General features: G+C 39.7%; 1 protein-coding gene across 1 annotated transcript in view; it reads right to left on the bottom strand.

Annotated features, from left to right (window-relative positions):
• Window positions 1–9,923, bottom strand: part of LOC129482564 (golgin subfamily A member 8M-like) — a 28,812-nt gene extending 18,889 nt beyond the window's left edge. Inside the window, exons 1-2 of the mRNA XM_063640260.1 lie at window positions 9,833–9,923; window positions 851–1,141 (exon numbers count right to left, since the gene is read on the bottom strand). Of these exons, the coding sequence (XP_063496330.1) occupies window positions 851–973 (123 nt within the window). The 5' untranslated portion in view covers window positions 974–1,141; window positions 9,833–9,923. The remainder of the gene's footprint in view (window positions 1–850; window positions 1,142–9,832) is intronic.
• Window positions 9,924–12,749: the final 2,826 nt, after the last annotated feature.

Below are 12,749 nucleotides of genomic sequence, written 5' to 3'. Positions count from 1 at the left end.
GTACACTTTTGCAATATAAAATTTCAAAAACTGCTGACTCAAATTAAGTTACATATATTCCTTCAGTCTGTCCTATATTTGTATGGTGCTCCAGAGTGCTCAAATATCACTTCATTAAAAATATTTATTTATTTATTTTTCACAAATATAGAGATGTCAGGGTCTTGCTCTGTCAACCAGGCTGGCCTTGAACTCCTAGATCCTCCTGGATCCTCCCACTTCCACCTCCAGTAGTACCAGGGTGAGCCATCACACCCGGCCGGCTTCATTTCAGAACTCTTTCCCCAGCACTCCATATATTATGAATAATTCCCTTCTTCTTCTTTGGATAGCATTTGAGTCATATCTCTATTACCCCACTTGTCACATGATAATCAGTGGCTCACCCATCCATCTCCCTTGATTGCTCATGAGCTCCTTGAGAAGAGTCTGATTTTCAGCACCTTGAACAGTGTGCAACACATACATGCTTCAAATGCAGAGAAGGAAATGATTTTACTACGGTGTAATTATTCCCAGAACTCAATACCTGTATTTCTAAATTGTTCTAGATACTCTGCCAACAACCTGAGAATGTTATGTTTTTTCCCTAAAACTTCCATCCATTACTGTGTGTCTATGGTCATAGTTAACTCAACTGTGATGTCACCTCTGGCCAAGGCCATTAATAGTTTTTTTTTTTTAGGTGGTTTTTAATTTTAATTTTTGATTTTGTTTCTTTTTTGTTTTTTAAATCTAGTAGTGTTTGGTAAACTTCAACATCTCTATATCCCTGTGTCTTTGCCCCTGCTGGTCTCTGCTTGGAATAATGTCTCAAGGTTTTAGTCACCTGGAAAAAATTTCTACTCACCCTTAAAGAATCAGCATAAATAGGCTGGGCATGGTGGCTCATGCCTGTAATCCCAGCATTTTGGGAGGCCAAAGTGGGTGGATCACCTGAGGTCAGTATTTCCAAGACTAGCCTGCCCAACATGGTGAAACCCCGTCTCTACTAAAAATACAAAAAATAGCTGGGCATGGTGGCAGAGGCCTGTAATCTCAGCTACTCGCGAGGCTGACGCTTGAACCTGGGAGGCAGACGTTGCAGTTAGCTGAGATCGTGCCATTGCACTCCATCTTGGGTGACAGAGCGAGACATCATCTGAAAAAAAAAAGAAAAAGAAAAGCTTAAATAATACCTTCTCTGAGAAGCCTTTATCTCTTCCTATTCTTTCAGGAAGTGTTGAAAATTCCTCAACTTTTGAAACATTTGTGCCTCTATTACTATGTATCAGGCAGTGAACTGAGTGCCTAGATAGAAAGACGAAACTGTAGACCCTGCCCTCATGGAGCTCATGGTCTAGTGTGGAAAACAGCCATATGAACAAATAACCACACTATAGGTCTTCAGAGCTCAAGTCCTATCCTAAATACTGCGAAATTAATGTTCTGTGAGGTTTTGAAAGTACTAGGGCCAGAGACAATATGGCTGCTTGGATGACTTTCCATCCAAGTTAATATTCAGCCCTCATCACAAAGGGAATACATGTGTGCCTCTTCCTTGCAACCCACCAGGGCCTAACACATCATATCACCACTTTTGAAATTAGGAAACAGGCTCAGAAGTCCAAGAGCTTGACCAAAGTAACTTAGCTGGTAGGCAGCAGAGCCAGGTCAGTATGATTCTTCTTCAATATCCTGCCAGCTACATGGGCAAGTGGCCTCAAAATCAACAAAACGCAAGTAGAGGTTGACATGCATCAATGGAGAGGGGCTGAAAAGGAGGATTTTATACACAAGAATAGAATAGAAATGTTCTGGAAGTATATCTGTGCATGTGAAGCAGGAGGGGGCACACCAGGTTTCACCTTGGTCAAGTGAATCTATAATTCCAACTTGGGCCTCGCCCCCCAAGCTCCAGACTTAGCTATCTGTCTTTCTTACTCTAATACAAAATCCACAGGGCAGGACCTTAATCTCTAGCTTGTTCACACAGATTAAAGCAGAGCCTGGCTTATAGTAAGTACTTAATAAATACATGAATGAACAAATAAACTATCAAAGAAGCTAAAGAAACATTCCACGCTCTTGGGGGAAGGGATTACCATGAAACAGACCCTAGCAGTCACTTACAAATACAGTTGACCTTCATTATTTGTGTATTCCACATTTGCAAATTAGCCTACTTGCTAAAATGTCTTTGTAATCCCCAAAGTAATACTTGTGGCACTTTCAAGGTGGCTCCTGGATAGACACACAGTAGTGAAAACTCTGTCACTCTTTGCACACATCCCACACTAAGGTCAAATAAAGTGACCCTTGGTCTGCTTGTTTCAACTCTCATACAAAGATGACCTGAGGACAGAGACAGTAGAGGACACTGCAGGGTAGTGCAAGAAGCTGTGGCTCTGGGGCCAATTGGACAGGGTCTGAATCATAACACTGGCACCTGTTAGTGGAGTGGCCTCAGACAAATCACTTACAATTCTGTACTTCCTTTATTCTTTTGGAAATAAAGAAAATTCAATCTACCAGGATGAGTTGTTTTTAGGAATTAAGATGATAACCTATATGACATATGTATTTATGTACATATTTACCCTGGAAACAAGGGTTTGGTATTTGATTAATTCAGTGTTCTGGGCAACTTTATAGAATATTACTACTGCAAATAATAAGAATTGGCTGTAATTATTTATAAAGAAATAACAGAGATGTAGACAAAACAATTATTTGGATGAGCTAGAGGCAGGCTTCAAGAAGCTTCTGAAGAAACAGAACTTCACCAGGTACTTAAGGTGTAGAAAAGGCTTGCAAGGAGACAGAACGGCACCTACAGAGAGAGGGCCAGGTAGGGTCAGGAAATGGCATTTCAGGAAGTCTAGAGCAATAGAAGATGAGGCCAGAACACGGTGCCACAGTGCTTCTCTGCACCCTGTATACACCCTGTGCTGCAGAACCTCACTCTCTGCATTTAATCCTTGGTTTCTAGTTCTCTCTTTCATTAAACTGTGAGCCCCTCAAGGTCAAGGTCTCTAAGAAGAAACCATAGCTACAGTCCTCTAAATTTGAAAACAAGTTATTAAACACAGATACACCCAAGAAGACTGTACAAAAATAATGTTGGATTTCAACTGCAGTCATAGAAATTCACAACTGGTACACATTTGCAATCTGTCCAGGATTTTTCTCTGATGACTGCTGTAACTCTGTCAGAAACCCTTTTCATTGTTTTAGACACCGAGACATTTGTTAGAATGTCTGGGAAAGACATTCTAAAAGAGCAAGAAAGATCTTGATCTTTTTTGTGTAACTGATTGATTGGTTGACTGACTGAGATGGGATCTCATTACGTAGCCCAGGCTGGTCTGAAACTCCTAGGTTCAAGCAATCCTCCTGCCTCAGCCTCCCAAGTGGCTGAGATTACAGGTGCACGTCACCATGCTGGGCTCTAGTGTGATGTATTTACAAGGCTTAAACGTATGGTTCATTATCCAAGGCTGCCAACTCAGAGTAAAGATTTTTTAAAACTCACTCTAATAGATTTATTTCTCTATATGCAAGATACAATTTTACCATAGTAAAACACAAGGAAGCATACTGATATACATATATGTTACAACAGGATAAAAAAAAGCAATATAATTTTCTCCACAAAAGCTTGCAAAATCCTGGCCAAAACACAGTAAACAGGATGTTAAACTCACAGCTTACATTTCTCCACGGAGACCTAGGAAGAACAATGCCAGTTTTTGTACAGTCACAAAACTAAGCAATGTGAGAATTTCCAAGATTTGGTTAACTTGTATATTCTCCCCACCCCGACAGACAAGTCCCAAAAGAGCCTAGCAGTTTTACCCCAACATTTCAATCTCCTGCAACCTCCAAAATAAACCCCTCACTGTCCAATATCTGAATTTACATTTTCAAACGTCTAAAATCTTAATCAAAACAAAGAGCAGTGCATTAGCTTTGCCGCCATAGAATTCTTGGTATAATTTTACTTAGGCACATCACAGATGGTACTATTACCTAAAAACATATGGGTAGAACCAACATTACTAGAAACCAAATGAATATATTATGAAAGTGAAAGGGAATAGGGAGTGTTGTTTTTAAACAGACTCAACGCTGTGATTCTCCACTCATAGGTTAGATGTGATCAAATCACATCGTGCTGTACAGCTAAGTATGTCCTATATTGTATGACAAAGTAGGGTAACAAATTATTTATTGAGGACCTGTTGGGTACACGGAGGCATGCCAGAAGCTGTAAAAGACTTCATTCTTGCCCTCAAGAAACTTCCACGTTTGTAGACAGCCTGATAGACGGTAGTCGGAAGCAAATACTTCAAGCACTATCCATCACAATTATCTTAGATATTTACTCTACCCTTCTACAAGTCTCTGAATATTTCGAGGCCCCCTTTCCTATGTCCCATGGGCTCTATGGCTCAACATTCTTTACAGCCACAGGCTTTCCTGGACTTCACATTATTATTGAATCAATATTTCTCACTATCTGCCTCCTCTTCGCCAATTAAAATTCCACTTTACATCCAACCACCACTTTGGCTTTGAAGCCACTGCCTGATACTGACACTTTGTCGATGTAGAATGACTACTTCTTAAACGTCTCTGTCTACTGATGAGGATCCTACTCTTTTAGCAGAAACAGTGCCATTGACTTCCGATCAACTAGTTTCAATAATATCCAAAATATTGGATAATATTCCATAATATTCCCAAAACAAATAATGAGTGATGTTCTCTCAAATACACATATAATGAAATGTGAAATTGAGAAGATGGGGGGACCTTAAGACTCAGAGACTGTATTCAGGCCTTTGTAGATGCATTTATTTGACATAATTATGCATTTAAAAAATAAGTTAAATTGTCATCAGCCTGAAATTTATAGAGGTTTTTGTTGGTGAGAAACGTATTTTATATATAATCGTTTACCCATGGAAATGTTTTTGATTAATGTTACCTGTTAAAGACTTCAGTTCACAATATTTCCCCTGTTAATAGTGTATATGTTTTTGGAGCTGATCTGGAGAATTCGAGGACCACGTTCTAATTGCTATCTGATGTTATTCTGGGAGGACAATTAATTGGCTTTGGGTTGCCGGGGGTTGGAACTTGAAGGCGGGTCTGAGTCTAGAGATCTTGCCACTGACTTTTGGAATGTCTGTTGATTCTACCTGTGGAAGTGCCTTTACATGCCTTATGGAAGGCGGGGCATGGTGGCTCATGCCTGTAATCCCAGCACCCTGGGATTATTGATGAATAAATCAATTTGGGAAATGCTTGGTAAATTCAACGGGACCTCTCAGAACAATGAATTTATATGGCCACGATGTTTTTTTTTTTTTTTTCCAAAGAGCATTCGGAAGACTTTCTAGTACACCAGTTTGGGAACTGTTGGTGGAGGAATCAGGGTAATTAGGCTTTGGACTATTCCAGGTACAGGTTGTCACTATATTCAAGGAATTGTTCTTAGTCTTTGTATATATCCAAATTAACTATAACAAATTAACAAGCAGAAATATAAGAAATGGGTCTTGGAGGGAGGGAGAGGGCGAGAGAGAGCGGTAGATAGAAGTTTCCTATTTTAACTACGGTTCAATTCTAAGCATTCTAAAATTTCATTGGATTTTTTAAACTATGAATTACAAGGGTGTTTAATTTTCAAATTCATGTAGCTTTTGGTTAATGTCTTCATTATTAACTTCTACCCTTAACTGCTTCATATTTAAATTATAAATTTTATGGTGTGCGGATGGTACCAATTGTTTTTCAATCTTCTGACTTGCTTAATGGATTAATACATAATTAATGTTTCTCCCACAGTCCACATATGCTTGAGAAGAATATAGAATATCTGATTATTGGGTACAGAGGTCTATATTTGTCCATTATATCACGTCCAATCACGGGTTATTCCAATCTATATATGGGCATTCTGTGTAACTTACTTATGGTAAGCAGGGTATGTTGAAATCTCCAAATACAATGGCAGACTTGTCAATTTCTCCCTGTGGTTTTATCAGTTTTTCCTCTGTATTTTGAGGCTATTTTGATAGGTACATACAGTATGAAAATTGCTACATCCTCCTAATTAACAGTCATTTAGCATCAAGTTGTTACTAATGCTTTCTGTTCCAAAATCCTATCTTGTTTGAAACTGAAGCTCCATCACTTGTTTTTGGTTAATGTATACTGGCATATCTTTGTCACTCTCTCTCCTTTACAAAAACTTTCAATCTTTTCACATCCTCATATTTTCAATAAGATGGATTAAAACAGCTGGATATCGTTTTATTAGTTCCATCTGTCTAACTGGTAACTTTAGTCCATTTACATTTGTTGTGACTGATTTATGTGGACTTCCTTCTGTCACCTTTAGAACTTCCATTTCTCTCACTTTCCAATATAATTTTAATATCTCCTCCTGGGATACCACTAAGTCATATTTTAGACCTCATTCTGATCTCCTCACCCTGCCAACCCCACCAACTTCTGCCCCATCATTTATCCTCATGTCTCTCTGTGTAACATACGGACTTACTTTTTAGAGATAATCGTCTAACCAATTAATCCTTTCTTCTGGTGTCTAATCCATCCACTCAGTTTCTTATTTCAAGAATTCCATTTTATATTTCCTTATTTCATTTTATTGTGAGACAGAGTCTCACTCTGTCACCCAGGCTGGACTGCAGTGGCACGAACCTGCAGCCTTGGCCTCCTGGGCTCAAGTGATCCTCCCACCTCAGCCTCCTGAGTAGCTGGGACTATAGGCAGGTAGGTGCCCCATACACAGCTTTTTTTTTTTTTTTTTTTTTTGGTGGTGGTGGGGTATTTTTTGTAGAAACGAGTTCTCACCATGCTGCCCAGGCTTATCTCCAACTCCTGGGCTTATGCCATCCTCCCGCCTCAGCCTCTCAAAAAGTGCTGGGATTACAGGCGTGAGCCACCATACCCAGATATATATTTTATTTCTGTAAGTTCTATTTCATCCATTTTCCTTTCAGGTCTTCCTCATCATTCCTGGTGGTCTTACTGCTCGCTCAATTTTATGAGTCCATCTTATTTTTATATAATAGATTTATTTCACATGTAACTATTTTCTTGCAATCCTAATATTTGAAGTCTGTATTCTGTATCTGATAATTCCAAAACCTACAGTCTTTGGGAAACATATTATTCATTGTTTCTGATAATTCTCAAATATATTGGGTTAACTACTTGAATGCTATGATTTCACTGAATTCATAGTTGCCTGCTTTTAATCTTTGGGAATCCTACAGGCTTAAGTTAGAGATGCTTTCCTACAAAAAGTATCTGTGTCTGCTTCTGATGAGAGCTGTGGAGACAACTAACATGAGACCACTTTACCACCGTACATAATCCTGACATTCTCTTGGATTCTCTTGGAGAATGTCAGGATTACACAAGGTTCTCAAATTTGGCTCCCCAACCTTGCTCATTTATACACAGAAGACTAGACTGCTTAGTATAGGTGGTGACTCACTTCCTCCTACCCTGGAAAAAACAAAACAGATCTCTCATCTGAATGTGATCACAGACTAGGAAATTCTGAAGGTGAATAACTGCAGGCTGTAGGCAGCAGGGAAGGACAGGTGTCTTTCTTGACCATAGAAATAGGTCAGAAGCTGCCCTAAAGGCTGTGTGCTCCAGGATTTCACTATTTAGCTCAACTACCAGTCCCTCTGTAAGAGTGAACGGAAGCTTCTTAGAGCACCATGTTGCCTTTAAACCACAAATTCTTGCTAAAAGTCATGGTCATGGTAAAAAACCTATGGCTTTGGAAGGCTTTCTTGGTAATGTCCTAGAATTAAGGTTAAGCCTGCGTTTCATGGTAACTGAACAGGAAACCAGCCTGACCAACATCCTTCTCCCCGGTGGCTTGCTCTCAGCTCCTCTTGGTTGGGCCTTGGGCAGCCAGACGGTCTGGTTTTAATCCTTGCTCTGCCACCTGTGACCTTGGACAAGTTACCTACCTTCAGTTACCTCATCCACAAGATGCAGATATTAGGAATACCCTCTTTCTAAGTTATTAAGAGGACTGAAAGACTTAATAAAAAGTAAAAAATAAAAAGACTTGGTAAGCATAGGCACGGGGCGGGGGGGGGAAGCAATAATAAAGAAATGATACTTCTATATTTTCTATAGATCATCTTTGTAACAAGAAGAAAACAAACCCAATGAAAATGAAACAAATTCTCTCAAAAAGAATTAAGTCAAGACAGGCAGAAGGCTCACAAAGTAATATAAAATGTATCTTATGGCTTATGTAAAATTCTTAATAAAATACCTTCTTTGCTCCAAGCTGTACTCTGGCTTTGCCTTTGAGTCAGGTGGCATTTCTTTGCACGATGACTGGTTCTGTCGAGTAGGCACTGCTTCAGCCCTACCGCAAGAAAAAAGCATCTCTAGAACACAGCAGCATTCCTGATTCTCACTTGAGAAGGCCTAACAAAATGACATATGCCTCAACAGCAGCACATCAGTGTTAAGAAGTCTGGAGTCAAGGGGAAAAAGTAAAATCGGACCGTTTCCAGAATCTCACCAAAAACAACAAACTGACATTCCAAGTGGCATCGATCACAAGACACGTAAAGTACAGTAAAATTATTTCAAATGCTACAAACTCAGTTTTTAAATAATCAAGATACGAGAAACTGACTAAATTTCTTTCCTCTAGGAAAAATTACTAATTAAATTAATATCTAACTAAGACTGAAGGAGGGAGAGTAATCTATCTGGTTTCAACACTTGGCATCTACTTGCCTAACAATTCATTCCCTGTTTTGGAAAACCTGTGCCCAAGACAAAGTAACTGGTCCTCGGCTTTCGTGGAGTTGGTAAATAGCTCTAATACAAGGCAGGAAGTAGTAAGTGTTCAGATAATCATCTGATATTTCCCTGCTCTGTCTGAGCATTTCATGTGTATACACACATCATTCTCATTGATTTTTCATAGCAATCATCCAAAAGGTATGTACTGTCTATCCATACTTTAGAGTTGAGCAAAGTGAAACCAAAAAAGGTGTGTTTGTCACCAAACTCAGTGTTCCTTTCACATCCTGCCGCTTCACATAAAAGAGATGTTAAGTCAAAAGAGAAGAATCAGTTTTGATTTGGTCAGAGCAGGATGGACCAAAGTCAGCTTCTTGAAGCTGAAATAATTTGAGTTGTGTTTTGTAGGAGAGAATGAATGTGAATATACAGATGCCACAGAAGGAAGGTAAGCAGAGAAAATAGCATAAACAGGCTGGAAAGGGGCATACACAGGGATCAGCAGGTGGTTCCAGGATGTGAAGAGCAGATGAACAGGGTAAAAAGTGGCTATTCATAGATGAGAAAGATAACCTTGGGCAAAAGAACATACGACCGTGGCTAGGGACGGTGGCTCATGCCTGTAATCCCAGCACTTTGGCAGGCTGAGGTAGGAGGATCGCGTGAACTCAGGTGTTCCAAATCAGCATGGTCAACACAGTGAGACCCCATCTCTACTAAAAATCTAAAAAATTAGCCTGGTGTGGTGGCTCATGTCCATAGTCCAAGACACTTGGAAGGCTGAGGCAGGAGGATCACTGGAGCCTGGGAGATCAAGGCTTCAGTGAACTATGATTGTGCCACCACACTCTAGCCCAGGTGACAGAGCAAGACCCTGTCTCAAAACCAATAAACATGTGACTGAATCTACCACTAAGGCAGGAATGGAGGAGGAGAGCAGCTGAGATCGGCATGTTCATGCATTGCCTGGTATTAACTATAGTTACTTAAACAAAAATCCAGGCTCTAGCTATTTATACACACTTACACATTTAAATGGTCTTGCCTTTCGGTCTTCCTAATTTCTCTAATATTGACAAATTTTCTTTTTCAATTCCTTCATCCTCCAACTTTTTCCCACTAATGGGCTCTGCTTTCATCTCGTAGTGATCTAACTCTTCTATATCCTGCAAAAAGAAGAAAAATGTTAGCTTATTCAACCTATTTTTCTTCAGCAGTTTCTTATGCCAAAAGTTAAGTTATTCTTGACTCAATGGGGGACAAGAAACAGAATATATCTATACTACAGGGAGAGAGAAAAAGCCCCCACATTCCATTCAGGAGGCTCCCACCTTTTATATCCTAGATTTTATTTAAAAGCTAGACTCTGGGTAAAGCAGATTTAAAAGCTTTACAAAGTCATAACTATTATGAAATATGCCATCATTTATTTACTTCTTTAATTTTTACTTCCTTTTTTAAAACAGAGTCTCACTCTGTCACCCAGGTGGGAGTATACAGGGATGATCTCTGCTCACTACAAACTCTGCCTCCCAGGTTCAAGTGATTCTCGTGCCTCAGTCTCCTGAGTAGCTGGGATTTCAGACATACATCACCACGCCCAGCTAATTTGTTTATATTTTTAGTAGAGACAGGGTTTCACCATGTTGGCCAGGCTGGTCTCAAACTTCTGATCTCAAGTGATCCACCCACATCAGTCTCCCGAAGTGCTGGGATTACTGGCATGAGCCACCACGCCTGGCCAAGCCATCTTTTAAATCTCCTCTTAAGAGGAACCTTTGAGACAGTTTAGCAGCAGGTGTCAAGAACCTTAACTGTTCATAGTTTGTTCCAGAAACTCAACTTCTAGAATTGTATTCCACGAAACTAGTCTAAGATGTAAACACAAATTTAGGCATAAGGATACCTATCTCAACCTTGCAACCACAAAAACAAACACAAAATCTGCATGTACAAAAATAGCAAAACAGTTAATTCCATGAAATATTAACAGGCCACTGAAATACCAACACAGCATAATTTCTCCTGTATCAAAAAACTTTGAAACGAAAAATGGAATACACAAAGGAATAGAATTTCAATTATGCTGAAATATGCACAGGAAAAGACCAGAAGAACTTATATTGAAATGTTAATTTCAATTAATTTTAGTTGTTCTCTCTGGAGACATTTGGTGCTTTCCCCTAATTTCAGTTTATGGTTTTATGTAGTAAGCATCTATTGACATTAATAACTAAAAAATGAGTTAGAAAAAGAATTTGATTTCAGGTGCTCGCGAGGCGGAAATAGAAGGCTCGTCTGGGCCCAGGAATTTGAGGCTGCAGTAAACTGTGATCATGCCACTGCACTCCAGCCTGCGTGACAGAGACCCTATCTCAAAAAATAATAACAATTTAAAAAGAATTTGAATAATATCCCCCAGAACAATATCTTTATTTGCATCGTTCTGCTCCCTCCCTTCCCATACTATCTGTTCTTACACACATAACAAATATATGCAGATTTTTTAAAATCCTAACTTTTTTCAATTACCTTATTTTTCTACTTCAAATGCCAAAATCTCTAAAGGAGTAGTTTATATTCATCTCGATTTTTTTTTTCCAAGCCGGCTAATTCACTGATTTCTAGACCTGGTTACTGACCACCTTCACTCAAACTCTGCCCATGACTCCATACTTCATGGAGCTCCCTTCTCCCTGTGTGCACCTTCACCTTTCAGCCCTGATATTCCATCCTACGCTTGTTTTCCTCACAATGCTCACAAATGCCTTTGGCCTGTATTTCCTCCTATACGTTCAACCTCAGTCATGTTCCCATCCACAAAACTTCTCCACTTAAGTATTAATCAGCACATCACAAACAGAATTCAACATCTCTTTCTAAAGCAATATCCTGAGCACACTATCCCCTGCTTAAGGCCGTCCTGTCAATAATCACACCAAACAGAAACACACACCTGTCTTGAATTCAAGACTTCTAACCATCTGCCTTTTCTGGCCAATCTTGCTTTCCATGACTTCAACACATCAACTTTCCTTCAAAAGAAAAGCATCCAATGCATCCGAACACACCATGTCCAAGGTTGTTCTGGGCCTGTTCCCACCTTATTTTAGGAGCCTAGAAATCTGCTTTTCACCTGGCCTGATCTGACATCTCCAAAGTTCAGTCTCTTACCTTTCTAGATTTCCCTCAAAGTTGCGGTCCCTTGTTTATTATCTTAGAGGAGAAAATGAAAGGGTTCATGATCTTTAGTACAATGGCTGCCTGACCCACGGAAAAGGTTTAATGTTTTCATGCAGTTTATTCCACCTCAGTTAAACTGCATAAAAACATTAAAACAAACTCTCATTCTAATTGGACAATTCTAAGAAGTATTTTACTCCCAGACTCATAAAACAAGCCTACAGCCAGGCACATTGGCACACGCCTGTAATCCCAGCACTTTGGGAGCCTGAGGTGGTGGATCACTTGAGGCCAGGAGTTCAAGACCAGCCTGGGGAACAGAGCGAGACTCAAAGTCTACAAAAAATTTAAAAAAAAGCATTAGCTGGACGTGGGGCACCCGCCTGTAGTTCCAGCGACTCAGTAAGATTGCTTGAACCCGGGAGTTCAAGGTTGCAGTGAGCCATGACCACGCTACTGCACTCCAGCCTGGGTGACAGTGAGACCCTGTCTCAAACAAACAAACAAAAAGAAGCCTACGACATTACTTCTTTAGTTCTGAAGCACTCGAAAGTATATTTTAGATTAACAATTTCCAAACCAAGAAAATGAAAGCCTAAATTAAGTCCCCAAACAAAAAATCTTCTTTTTTTTTTTCCCAGGCAATCATTTATTCAGCCATTATTCATTGAGCTTTGACTGCTACAAGGCACCGTGCATACTACCAGAAGGGGGTTCAAAGATGACTAAGACCAGGTCCTGTCCTCAGAAAAGAGAGCACA

This window comes from Symphalangus syndactylus, chromosome 5, assembly GCF_028878055.3.
Source record: "Symphalangus syndactylus isolate Jambi chromosome 5, NHGRI_mSymSyn1-v2.1_pri, whole genome shotgun sequence".
In the NCBI taxonomy this organism is placed as follows: domain Eukaryota; kingdom Metazoa; phylum Chordata; class Mammalia; order Primates; family Hylobatidae; genus Symphalangus; species Symphalangus syndactylus.
This window is presented reverse-complemented; position numbering and strand designations above follow the sequence as displayed.